The following is a 14,177-nucleotide window of genomic DNA, read 5'->3' as shown; positions in this document are numbered from 1 at the left end:
ATTTTTAGGAATTCCTTCTCAGGCATTTCCAAAGCCTGCCCATCTTCCAGTATGGAGTGTAGGTCTCCTTCCAGCTCATTTGCCTCAGTCACTTTATCTTGTTTCTGGACATGTGCTGATAATGTCATCTGCTTCTGTTTTTTGGGCATCTTCAGGGGTTATCTCTGTGGCCTTCCTTAATACTTAGATGGGTGTGTATTTTGGTATATTTTATGCTTTCTGAATGCCTCCAGGTAGATGTGATCAGGAGATGGGCTTCCCTTTTCACTCTTCTTCCGGAGAAGTTTCAAGATGCCACTGTTGGTCGTTTTGACATAATTTAGGATTTAATTTTTGGCCTATTTCCACGTTTGTCTGCTTGTCCTGCTCCACAATCCCCATTTAGGCCTTTTTTTTCTAGTTGGAAACAGTTCTGGGCCAGCTGTGGCCGTTTAGTTTTAATTGGAAACTGTCTCTTTAAATTTCGAGGAGATCTGTGTGCATGCGTAGTAGAACCCTCCAAGGGTGGGGCTGGGGCACACACTAGCTCAGGTACCCCTATAGTCACCAGAATGGAGGTGCGGAGACAGCAAGGGACCAATGAACAGATACCAAAAGAAAAGAATGTCCATACCTTTAGCTCCATGGTTCTGCCAGGCGTCTGTGGCTGCTCCGATCCTTCCCCCACGTGGTCTTACCCAAGATGGCGGCTCCTGAGCATCCCGGACTAGAAAGCAATAGATTTCTTGCTTCTGCCACAAATTCCCCCAGCTGTGAGCCTTCCAACTCTCTAAATATTCCTTATATATGTGGTTCAGAGTTCTGGGACCATCCCTTGAGCCTGCTTAGTCGGGTATTCTGTGTTGTTGTTGGCGGAGCTCTCTGCTACATGTCCACCTGATCCGCCATCTTGTTTGTTCTCCTCTCTACCCATTTTTAAATAGGATTATTTGTTTTTCTTTTGAGGCATTGAAGTATTCTGTACATTTTAAAAAGTAGACCTTTCTTTTCTCTGATATGTCATTGCTAAACATTGTTTCCCAGTCTGGCGTTTCTTTTTTGTTGGTACACATAAGCGTCTAATTTTTAGGAGGTCCCAGTCATCTATTTGTCTTCAGTTATGTGTGATAGGGTATTTTAAGTTTATCCTCTATTTTTTCATTGGTGATCTTTATAGTTCTAGGCTTCAGATTTCGGTATTTAATTTACATTGAGTGCATTTTGTGTATGTGTGAGATACGGGCTTGTTTCATTTTTCTGTAAATGGATTTCCAGTTTTGCCAATACCATTTGGTAAACAGACTATCTCTTCCTCATTTAATGCATTTTGGCCCTTTGTCAAAGATCAACTGACCCTTGTTGTTAAGTGCCCTAGAGTCAGTTCTGACTCATAGGGGTGTATAGGGTTTCCAAGGAGTGTCTGGTGAGTTTGAACCGCTGACCTTGTGGTTCAAACCAACTGTTAAAGTCCAGAGCTTTTATCCTACAGCACCACACCAGGACTCTGTATGTCTTTTGTTGTACTAATACCAGGCTGTTTCAACTACTGTGGCCATTTAGTGGGTTCTGAGATTGGGATGTGAGAGGCCTCTTACTCTTTTTTTTTTTTTTTTTTTCCCAGTAATGATTTTGCTTCTCTGGGAGTTTCTTTCCTTTCCATATAAAGTTAATGATTAGTTTTTCCATGTCTTTAAAAAATGATGTTGGAATCTGGACTGGGATTAGGATTATGTTTTATCTATAGATTGCTTTGAGTAGTGTTGACATTTTCATAATGTTAAATCTTCCTATCTATGAGCAAGGTATAGTCCTCCATTTCTGCAGGTCTTTTTTTGGTTTCTTGTAGTAGTGTTTTATAGCTTTCTTTGTATAGGTCTTGTTTTTCTGGTTAGATTTATTCCCAAGTATTTCATCTTTTGGGAATAAATCTATCAGCACTGGACTACAAACCACAAGATTGGTAGTTCAAATCTTCCAGTTGCTCCTTGGAAACCCTATACAGGGTTGCTATGAGTCAGAACTGACTTGACAGCACTTAACAACAATAACAACCTTGTAAATGGTATTGTTTTCCTGATTTCCTTTTCAGAGCTCTCTTGATTAGTGTAAAGGAGTACACGTGATTTTTTTTTTTTAAAGCTTTTATTGCAAATTGAAGGTTTTACAGGGCAGATCATCAGTTTTACATTCAACCAATCGTTGCAATGATTATAATTCCCTCCATGGACCAGAAGCTAGCAGTATGTGTACCTCTGTTATCTTTTTTTTTTTTCCTTTTGATGTGCCCATACCACACTGAAAATATATATTCATTTAAATGTCCAAAGGGCACATTTTGCAAGCCAGCCTCCTACCTGCCCGCAACACTGCCTTTCTCAGTCCATGGGCCTATAGTCCTCTGTTGCTCTATCTATACCATTGCCTCTGCCACGATCTCTGTTGTCACCGGGTGCTGCTTTTCTGGTTAGGATCCCTCCCTCCTCTTGATGGTCTTTGGGTCCTCTGTTCCTGAAATGACAGATTAACTGCTCCCCCCTTTTAGTTATATTACATTTATAGTTGTGACAATCGCCATTAGTCCTGATAACAGTTACTCACAATTGAATCATAAGATCCTGTCCCCATCACCACCAGACCTATCTGGATAATAAGAAAACTATTCAGTGGTGATTCTGACACTAAGCACCCTCATGAAAGCTTGTGAGCCAGCTACTTCATGCCTTCATAGCCCTCCAATTTTGATAGCCGAAGTCTAAGTTGCCCATCCCTATCAACCCAGTGTTGTGAGGAGGCCTGCTTGATCCTTGATGTGAAGAATCCTTCCCTTTCGTTTGGAATTTTGGGCAACTTTTGACTATGAGCAGGTTGTAGCAATTTATGCTTGCGCCCTGTATCAAACTTCTGTATCTTCATTTGATCAAGTTCTGGTCAGCAAACCATCCAGACTGGGTCAAATGGATACTGTCTGCAAGTTTGGGAGTTCTCACACACCTCCCCCTACTTAAGACCACCTGACCACTTCACTCTTCACTCCAGCCCCCAATGGCTAGGTCAGTGTTCTTGGGCTCAGGTGTTCATATATCTCCCTGGACTTCAAACCAGCCAGCCCTTTCCTTTCTCTCTTTCCTCTTAGGGTTGTAGGGTGTCTATGGAACAGGGCCAAACTCAGACCATGTCTTCATTGCTGCCAGTGGTTTTTGTATGTTGTTCTTGTACCTTGCCAGTTTGCTGAATCTTGCAATTGGTTCCATCAAAATTTCTTGCTGAGTCTTTGGAATTTTCTAAGTATAGGATCATATCATCTTGCAAATACAGAGTTGTATTTCTTTGCCAATTTGGATGACTTTAATTTCCTTTTCTTGCCTTATAGCTCAGACTAAGATTTCCAGCACAGTATTTTGAATAGCAATGGTGGTAAAGGACATCTTTGTCTGGTTCCTGTTTGCATACATGGCATGAGTAAGGGGAATGGCTTTAGTTTCTCACTTTTGGCTGTTAGTTGTTGGTTCCTTTCTTTTCCTGTTTTGTTGAGAAATTCCTATTCCTATTTACTTGAGTGTTTTTTATCAGGAATGAGTGTTGGATTTTGTCAAATGCCATTTCTGTATCAATTGATAATGATCATGTGATTTTTTTCCCCCTTTGATTTATTTATGTGGTAGATTACATTGTTTTTTTAACATTGACCCATCCCTGCATACCTATTATGAATCCCACTTGGTCATGGTGTGTGTGTGTGTATATATGTATATATACACACATACAGTTGAATTCTATTTTCTAGGAGAGAATTTTTGCATCTATGTTCATGAGAGATGTTGTTAAGTGCCACTGAGTCGAGAGATACTAGTTTATAATTTTTTCTCTGTTAGTGATGTCTTTGTCTGATTTTGGTATCAGTTATGCTTGCTTCATAAAATGAATTCAGGAGTTTTCCGTCCTTTTCTGTATTCTGGAATAGTTTGAATAGAATTGGTGTCAGCTCAAGGCTGTAATCTTTTTGGAGTAAGATCACCAGGTATTTTCTTTTGCCAGCTGGCAGGTGGGTTCCAACCTCTGACCTTATTTTTGGTTAGTAACCAAGTATTTTAACAACTGTACCACCAGTGTGCCTTCCATCTGGAATAACAGTTGGTAATTTAAGGGGTATGACTCGACGGCACTTAACAACAACAAACCTATGTCAACACTGTCCCTAAGAATGGCAGTACAAATGACATTTGCCATGGATCAGTGTAAATTAGGACATTGGGTATTTTACCCTTAAATCAGACTTGTGCTCCTGGAGCAGTGGAGCAAATCCAAGTTAGAAAAAGAGAAGTTTTATTAGCAGATGCCACCAGCATGGAATCCAACTACAATGCAGACTATCTTAATGGAACCCCACTTGTGATCAGAATACATAGAGTTTAAATACATTTACAGTGGAATATAGACTGGGGAAAGTCATATGCTTTTCTAGGTACTTTTCCATTTACAAAGATGTAAATATTGACCATAATCAGATAAAACAGTAAGAGTAGCATTTGTGATAGTTAGAGTCTTCAACATCCAGCACACAATATACCTGTCCTTGAGCAATACAGAAATTTATATAAAAGTTCCTTAAAGGCTGCAGAGAAGAATAAGGCATACATGGCATGAGTAAGGCTAACTACAAACGTGGTGTAATGTTGGTGGATAATAGTACATTAATAATAGGTCACAAGTATACTAGCAGTCCTTGTTGTTGGGTGCTTTTGGCTCTGACACATAGCAGTCTTATGTTCAAAAGAACAAAAGGTGGCCTGATCTTGCACATCCCACAGAAATTGCTGTTTGAGCCCATTGATACAACCATGTGACAAAATCCATCTTGTTGATGTTCTTCTTTTTCACTGACCCTCTTCTTCATCAAAAGGAGCTCTGGTGGCATAGTGGGTTACAAGTTGGGCTGCTAACTGTAAGGTCAGCAGTTCAAATCCACCAGCTGCTCAACAGTAGAAAGATAAGGTTTTTTGCTCCTGTAAATATTTATAGCTTCAGAGTCCCTATACAGGGTTGCTGTGAGTTAGATATGACTCGATGTTACTTAAGAACAACTTTACCAAACACGTTGTCTTTCTCCTGGAACTGATCCTTTCTAATAACATGTCCAGAATACATGAGACGAAGTCTCACCATCCATCCTCACTTCTAAGGGGCAGACTGTCCTCCAAGAAAGATTGTTCGTTCTTTTCAGTCTATGGGATCGTCAGTATTCTTTGCCAACACCATGATTCAAAGGCATCAATTCTTCAGTCTTCCTTATTCACTGTCCAGCTTTCACATTCATATGTAACAACCGAAAACACCACCTTGCGGCTCAACTCAAACCTTCTGTTCCAGTGCTTATCTACAGTGCCACACCAGGACACAGCCCAAGACTGGTTCCTAGGAGGTAGGGAATCAACATGTCTCCACTTTCTGATACCAACCCACCAACTGTCCGTCCCACAGCACTCAGCTCTTGTGCTGGCTTTGATTATTTGTCTCAGTGGTCACACAGAATTCGCAGACTATACAGGTTACAGTTCAGTTTCAGGAAAGCTCAAGATACAGTTCTTCCATCAAGACAGTTTATTCTCATTCCCATGGGCCACTCTGCCAGTAAGTGCTCAGGGCCACCCACTCTGCCAGCAAGCTTTCTCACACCATGCCATCTCCTGCCAGTCTCCTGGTGCTGCTGGCCCTGTGGTTGCCATCTCTCTGCCGCTCCTTCTTGCTGTCTGTAGTGTCACAGCTGTCTGCCTCCTGGATCAAGGAGGTTAAGTGCAGGGATCTTAGGTTCAAAGGACACGTTCTGCTTCTGGCTCTTATTCTTTGATGGTAGTGAGGTCTGGTGTGGCTAATTTTAAACCTATTGGGATGGCAAAACTAACCAGTCACCAGATTAGGATCCCTTCCCCACTAGGATACTGTGTACCTTACATAGTGGTAGCAAGCTTTCCAGTCCCCTTGATGGGATAATGCACTGGACCACAAGGTTGGTTTGAATCACAAGGTCCTATAACTCACCAGCTGGAAACCCTATATGGAGTCGCTATGAGTTGGAACCCACTGGTGTGGCGCTGTGGGTTAATGCTCCAGACTGCAAAGCCTTTGAGTTGCAAGGTCAGCAGTTCAAGCTCACCAGCTGCTCCTCGGAAACCCTATACAGGATCGCTATGGGTGGGAATCGACTTGATGGCACTTAACAACAACAATCATTTGACTATGACTACAAAAGCCCTATTTAATTAACAGCACCACAGGTGAGATATACTCTAGGTTGTATTTTGGCTCTTGTGGACTTGTTTTAATTTTCAGCTTCACCTTAAAACCTGTATGTAAGCAGTTGTTGGTTGTTTTTTCCTGACTGATTATGAGTTTCTCCATTGTCTCTTTACAAAGATGTAATTGATGTGATTCCTTTATATTCTGTCTCGTGAGGTCCACACATATAGTCCCTGTTTATGTTGTTGAAAAAAGGTATTTACAGTGAATAGTTAGTTGGTCTTAAAATTCTGTCATGCAACCTCTGGCATACTTGCTATCATCAAGGCTATATTTTCTTTGTTTCTTTTTTTCCAGCTTTCACAATCTAGTCACCAGTAATTATCAGTGCATCTTTTTTTTTTTTTTTTCAATGCATCTTGATAGCATGTTTGATCAATTTCAGACTGTAGAAGTTGGTAAAAGTCTTTGGTATTAGTGGTTGGTGTGTAAGTTTGAACAAAAGTTATATTAACTGGTCTTCCTTGTAGAGGTGTGGATATGATCCTGTCACTGGCAGTGTTGTACTTCTGGGTAGATCTTGAAATGCTCCTTTGAAAATGAATGTGAAGCCTTTTCCTCTTCAGTTTCTCACGGTAGATCATGTCATTGTCCAATTCAGAATGAACAATGCTAATCCATTTCAAATCACTAATGCCCAGGATATTGGTCTTCAAGGGTCCATTTCATTTATGACAAGTTCCCATTTGCTAAGTTTCATACTTAGGAGATTCCACATTCGATTATTATATATGTCTGCAGCTGTTTTTTCTCATTTTGAGTTGTGCCACATCAGCAAATCCTGAAAGTGTGACTCCATCTGTGTCACGGAGTCTGCCGTACCCCCATTTGTATTTTGAATGTCTTCCAAGGAGCTCTGATGGCACTGCAGTTAAGCACTCAATTTTCAATTAAAAGGTCAGTGGCTTGACTCCATCAATTGCTCTGTAGGAAAACCATGTGGCGGCAGTCCACTTCTGTAAATATTTGCAGTCTTGGAAACCCTGTGAGACAGTTCTTTGTACTCTTAGAAATAACTTTGTACTTTGAAATTAGTCCTCTTTGTATCAGTATCTAGCTTTCCATGTGCCAGAGATAACACCTCAGAAATTCTAGTTCTTTCCACTTAATTTGTTCAATTTTGAGTTTTCAGTGTGTATGTAGGGCTGAATCAGGTGGTGTGCAAGGGGCCTCAAAGAGTTGGTGGAAAAATAGAATTGAAAACTAATGGAATTTTTATCTGAACTTTTTGGGACCCCCTCATACATAGCATGGCCATGAATCAGAGCCTACTTGATAGTACCTAACAACAACAACAACTCCAAGAGAGAATAAAACATTTTGTCATGTCATAGATTTTTTAATGGTTTTAGTTTTTGTCCCAGTTGTTATTTAAATAGTTTAGTATTGAGATTTTCTCCCCCTTAAATGTTTTTTGGTGGGGTTAGTTTCTGAGGCTGTGTTCCACCGGCTGAGTTGTAAATGCCTTGAAGCTGTAGGCCTTCCCCTTGTTTTGTTTTCCTTGTAGTGCCTTCTGTATATTCATTTGTTGTATTTATTATGTGCCAGGTACTTGGTGGTGTGTGGGTTAGGCATGGGGCTATTACCTGCAAGGTTGGCAGTTCAAACACACTGGCTCCGCTGTGGGAGAAAGATGAGACTGTCTCCATCAAGATGTGCAGTTTCAGGAATTCCTGTAGGGTTGCTATGGTTGGGCAGAATCCACTCAGTGGGAATAGGAATTGTGCTAGTTATCCATGCTGTATGCTCATTAAATGGTAACTGACAGAGGAAAGACCATGGGAGTTCACTTAATGGTTCGATTCACCTGGTTTTGTTTTTTTTTAAATGATGATCAGTGGTTTATTTCAGTGCTCTGTTCCTTGCTGCCTACTCACCAGAATGTGTAAAATGAAAAAGAATTGCAATACCAAATTTCAGTAAGGATGAGGAGCAGTCAAAATTCTTAAATGATACTTTTGAAAATTGTTTGGCAGTTTCTAATAAAGCATTAACACACATTGATTTAGCAATTTCACTCTTACATATTTATCCAAGGGAAAAATTGTCCCTGCCTCACAACAGGGTCCTATTTTGACAACTCCATTTCTAACATAAGTAGACTATCTATTTTTAAAATTTTCACTGCTATTCCCTTTTAGTATCCATATCTATAAAAAGCACAAACTACACAGTATAGATGAAATTCAAAAACATTGAGTAAGAGAATAGTTATATAAGAATGCATGTGTGATTCCATTTATATGAAATATAAATGGAATATATTTGTCTTTGAAGGTTGGCATTAAAATAACACCAGCAAATTACATGCTGCAATATTGTATATAGTACACATTACTAATGTACCAAAAAAAAAAAACCCAAAACAGATGGTTGTAAGTACGGTTTATCATAACTCAAATACATTATAAGTCAGGGACTACTTGTATATGTCCACACAAAGAGTGTTCTTTGTCAGCTTTATTCATAATAGTCCCAAACTGGAAACAATATGACTATTTATCATCAGTTGAATGAGTAAATAAATTGTTGTTGTATAGTGCCATCAAGTCGGTTTTCTCATAGTGACCCTGTATAGGATTTCCAAGGAGCAGCTGGTAAGTTTGAACTGCTGACCTTGTGGTTCAAACCAACTTTGCAGTCCTGTGCTTATCTTAAAACGGCACACCAGGACTGTAGTGCTTTTATACAATGGAATACAAAGGAATAATAGAAGTACAAACTGTACAATTTGGGTGAAATTAAAAAATACTGAGTGAAAGAAGTTAGTTATTTAAGAATGAATACATATATGATTCCATTTATATGAAATTCTGGAACAAGTTAAACCAATCCAGGGTGATAGCAATCAGAATAGTGGTTGACAGGGATATAAGGGGGGTTTTATTTGGAAGGGACAGAAGGGAACCTAGAACCTTCTAGAGTGTCGGAAATATTCTAAAACTTAATTTGGGAGGTAGTTGCATAGGTGTCTGTATTTGACAAAATCCATTGAGCTATATACAGTTTAGATTCCTGGTGTGGCACTGTAGGATAAGTACTGGGCTGCTAACCATAAGGTCAGCAATTCAAACCCATCAGCTGCTGCTTGGAAACCCTAGACAGGGTTGCTATTATGTTGGAACCGACACTATGGCACTTAATAACATAAATTAAACCTCATAGTGTTGTTTGTATAAAAGTATCATAATGAATTATTAATATTTCAGTGTGACAATATTTGTTCTTATTAAAGAATGATAAACGAAAATCTTAAAACTATATGGTAATATATATATATTTTTAAATGATTTCTCTTCATTTTAAAAGCAGGGCTTGACTCCAACCACCTGCGTTATGCCTGTTTTTCTCTTTTCCAGATCCATTGATGAGATGAAACGGTTAGAGGAAATGTCAGGAGTTCCGAGATCTGGAGTTGAGCACCACTCCCCAGAACCAAAATCTCAAACAGAAGGGAACGAAAATTCCGGAGGCAAAGAGCAGCCATGGGAAATGGTGATGGATAAGAAACACTTTAAGCTGTGGCGGCGCCCAATTACAGGCACCCACCTCTACCAGTACAGAGGTGAGCCCCATTTGCATTGCCTTCTAAGTGTGTTCCAGGGTTGCCTAAGGTGTCCTAGTGATGCAGTGGTGAAAGTGCTTAGCTGCTAACCAAGAGGTCACGGTTCAACCTACTAGCCATTCTGCAGGATAAAGATGTGGCTGTTTTGCTCCTGTAAAAATGTGCAGCCTTGGAATTCCTACGGGGACAGTTTATTCTCCCACATGGTCACTATGAGTTGGAACCAGCTTGATAGCAGTGGGTTATGGTTTGCCTAGGTGTGCAGAACTTGTTTTTCATACCTCTTTAAGCCTTTCTATTCTGATTATTTCTCAGGAAATTTGCCATGTTTTTCTCTTTGTTGATTTTCTTCCAGATGACACAACTCCAGTGAAATTTTTGCCTTATTCTGCTGCCCTAGTTATGACTTCCAGTTTCTGAATCCGCCTTTGTGATCTATCAGTACTCTATAATTAAAATGCAGTTGAGTGATAGGAACAGGGTGAGTGATGCAAGTACATCAACCACCCCCTCTTATTCTTTCTTGTCATTCTAGTTTTTGGAACCTACACAGATGTGACACCCCGACAGTTCTTCAATGTTCAGGTGAGTTAATGTTTCTTCCTAGATTTGGAGCTTCTAGGCCTAAATTGCCACCGTGGCTAAAAACAGTGGGCTCAACCATAGCAACAGTTGTGAGGATGGCACAGAACAGACAGGCATTGTGTCCATTTCTGTTGTACACAGGGTTGCTATGAGTTGGAACGGACTCTGCACCCAACAACAACAAACCTTTAGAAAAGCCAGTTTTTACTGTTCAGAGGAATACTTTCTCGGTCTCAGATGTAGCATTGGCTTCTGTACCTACATCTTGTTTCTTCGTACTTCTCACCCCACATTGCAGAGCATCTAGGTAAACATTTGTATATAATTTCATGTGTCCCATGGGAGTGAAACCTGCACCCCACCCCCCAGGGCTTTTGGGAAGATAATGCAGGAATGAATTTGAATTCTTTGATATTATTTGATAAGCCTTTATAGTTCTCATATTTATCATTTAAAAATCACTTTTATGTTAAAGATCTAGCCAAAAGAATTTAGACAATTCTCTGACATTTCTTGGGATTTGTAGTTTATCTGACCTGTAGTGTGACTGTGTGCTTAAATTATATGGTTTGAACTTGTTTCATGAGCCAGCCCAAGGAACTGATTCCTCTGGTTCCCATGTGGAATTGGCTGTATTTAGAGGTAGTTGTTAAGTTTTGTTCATGGCTTACTTTTATAGGTAAGTAACAACGTGCATTGATTGGTAAGTATGACCTGAGTCACCTAAGAGTCAGTCTTTCCTTGTAAATTAATTTGTTTCTTCCGCTGTTCCAGTCACACTTTCATGCGAGGTGAATTGATGGCAGTTATTCACAGAAAAGTATTTTGAAGGCTTTTAAAGGAATAATCTCTTGTTATACACAATTAACATGGATGAATCTCAAAAGTATTATTCTGAGCAAAGAAGCAAGACACAGAAAAGATCATATTGTAAGATCCGTTTTAAATCTAAAAAGTTAAAGAACAAGTAAATCTAATTTTGACACACTTGCCTTTAAAAAAATTAAGATATATAACAAAGATATATAACAAAACATTTGCCATTTCAACCATTTTTGTGTGTATAGTTCAGTAACATTAATTTTGTTTTTTCATCACCCTCGCTGTGGGTCGGGATCAACTTGACGGCACTTAACAACAAAAAACCCAGAAACTCCGTGCCCCTTACACATTAACTCCTCCTTTCCCTCAACCACCCTGCCCTGGCAACTATTCATAAACTTTTATCTCTGCATTTTCCTACTCTGGGTATTTCCTGTAAGTGGGATCTTGCAATATTTCTTCGTTTGTGACTGATTTATCTTATACTCTGCATAATGTTTTCAAAGTTTATCCATGTTGTAGCATTGACCATTTGTATATCTTCTGTATTCAAATCCTTTTGGTCATTTTTTGATTAGGTTGTTTTTGTTGTTGTTGAGTTGTAAGAGTTCTTTGTATATCCTGGATATTAAACCCTTATCAGATACATGGTTCCCAAATATCTTCCCCACTTTCTATATGTTGTCTCTTCATATTATTGCTAAAATCCTTTGGTATGCAATTGTTTCATTTTGATCTTTTGCAGTTTTGGTGCCATTGTTGGAGAGTAGGTCCTGAAGCATTACTCTTAACATTTTGTTCTAGGAATTTTATGGTTTTAGTTCTTAAAATTTAAGGCTGTTGATTCATTATGAGTTCATTTTTGTATATAGTGTGAGATATGGATACAGATTTATTCTTTTCCCTTTGCATTTTCTTGATGGTATCCTGAAGAGCAGAATTTTTAAATTAAAATTTTATTTAACTGGCCTATAATTTCAAATTTATAGTTACAAGAATAAAAAATCATATCTTTTGTATACTCAGATTTATCTTTTGCACTTTTTCCATTTGATTTACATTATATGAATATATACATGTCTTTTTTTAAATGTTTTATTGTGAATTATGTGATAGTTTACATGGGAGAACATTAGTTTTACATTCATCCTATCATATATCATTTATTGCCATGGTTACTATCCCTCCATGCATCATCAACCAATCACAGGTTATACCCTTGTAAGCCCTCCCCCCTCCCCCCAGTCGTCAGCACACAGCCCCTCTCGCTCTCTGGGTCTAAAGTCCCCAGCCGTTCCATTTTCCCACATCATCATCTCTGCCTCCATCTCTGGCATCACTGCTTCTCTAGGTAAGGTCCCACACTCCGCTCTTCTCTCTTGATGGTCCCAGGGCCCTCCGCTCCTAGACTGAAAAGTTAATCACTCCTCTCCTTGCTACAAAGCGTCTAGTCTACCTTTGCATTTCCAACCCTCACAATCAGTCCTGATAACAATTATTCACTATTGTATCACAAGAGACCTATCTGCATTTCATTTCATCAGCCCCGCCTAGACAGATTGGATACTACTCAATGGAGATTCTACCTTCTTCCAGGCCCTCTGGATCTAGGTTCTCTCTTGAAAGCTTGTAAGCTAGTCACTTCTTGCCTTTGAAGACCCCCATTTTGGGTAGCCAATGTCAAGGTTGCTCATCTCTGTCTACTCTGTATATGGAGAAGGTGGGAATGATGGTCCTAGCTGTAAAGATTTGTTCCATCTTTTGAGAATATACACATACTTTTTATCTGAGTCTTTTTAAAACTTTTTCTTGTGGATGAAAGTTTACAGAGCAGATTATCAGTTTTACATTCAACAAGTCATTCTCTTCATTTCCTCTCCCCTCAATGTAACATCACTCATCCCACTTCCTCCCTGGGTTTCTTATTTCCACTCCTCCTCCTTTCCCAATCCTTCTGAACTTTTGTTCTTGGGTAGATACTGTCCTTTTGATTTAAAATGGTTGGGTGTTTTATGGTATGTAGTGTAGTTAGTGGTTATGAGTTGGGCTGTGAACCGCACGGTCAGCAGTTTGAAACTACTACCTACCTGTTCTGCGGGAGAAAGATTAAGCTGTCCGTTCCCATAAAGATTTACAGCCTTAGAAACCTTATGCAGGGCTGCTGTGACTCGGAACTGACTACACGGCACGTAACCACCACCACCATACTTTCCTCACTAATGTTGTCCCCCCTGTGTACCTATCTCCGGCTTGGCAGAGAATTGAAGTACTGGGGTGAATTCAGTTTCAGTCTTTAAGGGTGACCAAGAGCCATGGTCTTGGGGTTCCAGCAGTTTCTGTCTGACCAGTAAGTTTGATCTATTATGATTTTTAGTTTTGATTCAGGTTTTTGTCCCAATTTATCCAGGACCTTCTAATGTGATTCCTTTTAGAGAAGGGATAGTGGTAGCCAGGCACCATCTAGCTCTTGTGGTCTCAGGGTCGTGGTGATTGATGCTCCTGTGGTCAGTAAGTGTAATAGACTGATTGTTTCCAAGTGTCTTCAGTTTTCATCACTTTTCTTTCCTCAGGACAGGCAGAGACCAATAGTTGCACCTCAGATGTCTGCTCATAAGCTTTTCTTTGTGGACCATGTTATGACAGTTGACTATGAGATCCCCCAAGACTATATGCTCATTCCCTCAAGGTGTTTGGTCATGTTCAAGAAGTTTTCATATTGCTCCCTGTATGCTCCACCATATTCACATATATATTTACAGTAAAGGTAAATCCCCATGTATAAATACCCTGTCAAATCTGTACTATTTGTAGGTAGACTCTCATGCTCCTTCCCATACCCATTCAGCCTTTGTATCTATACCATTACTGCATTGCTTGAACCTTTCAAGGGTAAATTACATACAGACAGATAGCCTTTTTTTTTTTTTTTTTT

General features: G+C 39.5%; 1 protein-coding gene and 1 pseudogene across 1 annotated transcript in view; one reads left to right on the top strand and one right to left on the bottom strand.

Moving 5' to 3' along the window:
- The window catches only part of LOC102823793, a 10,682-nt pseudogene extending 4,146 nt beyond the window's left edge, over positions 1-6,536 (bottom strand).
- Positions 1-14,177, top strand: part of STARD7 (StAR-related lipid transfer (START) domain containing 7) — a 41,107-nt gene that overhangs the window by 15,383 nt on the left and 11,547 nt on the right. The window contains exons 2-3 of the mRNA XM_006873523.1: positions 9,633-9,838; positions 10,374-10,423. Of these exons, the coding sequence (XP_006873585.1) occupies positions 9,633-9,838; positions 10,374-10,423 (256 nt within the window). The remainder of the gene's footprint in view (positions 1-9,632; positions 9,839-10,373; positions 10,424-14,177) is intronic.

Source organism: Chrysochloris asiatica, unplaced genomic scaffold (genome assembly GCF_000296735.1).
Source record: "Chrysochloris asiatica unplaced genomic scaffold, ChrAsi1.0 scaffold00245, whole genome shotgun sequence".
Lineage (NCBI taxonomy): Eukaryota > Metazoa > Chordata > Mammalia > Afrosoricida > Chrysochloridae > Chrysochloris > Chrysochloris asiatica.
This window is presented reverse-complemented; position numbering and strand designations above follow the sequence as displayed.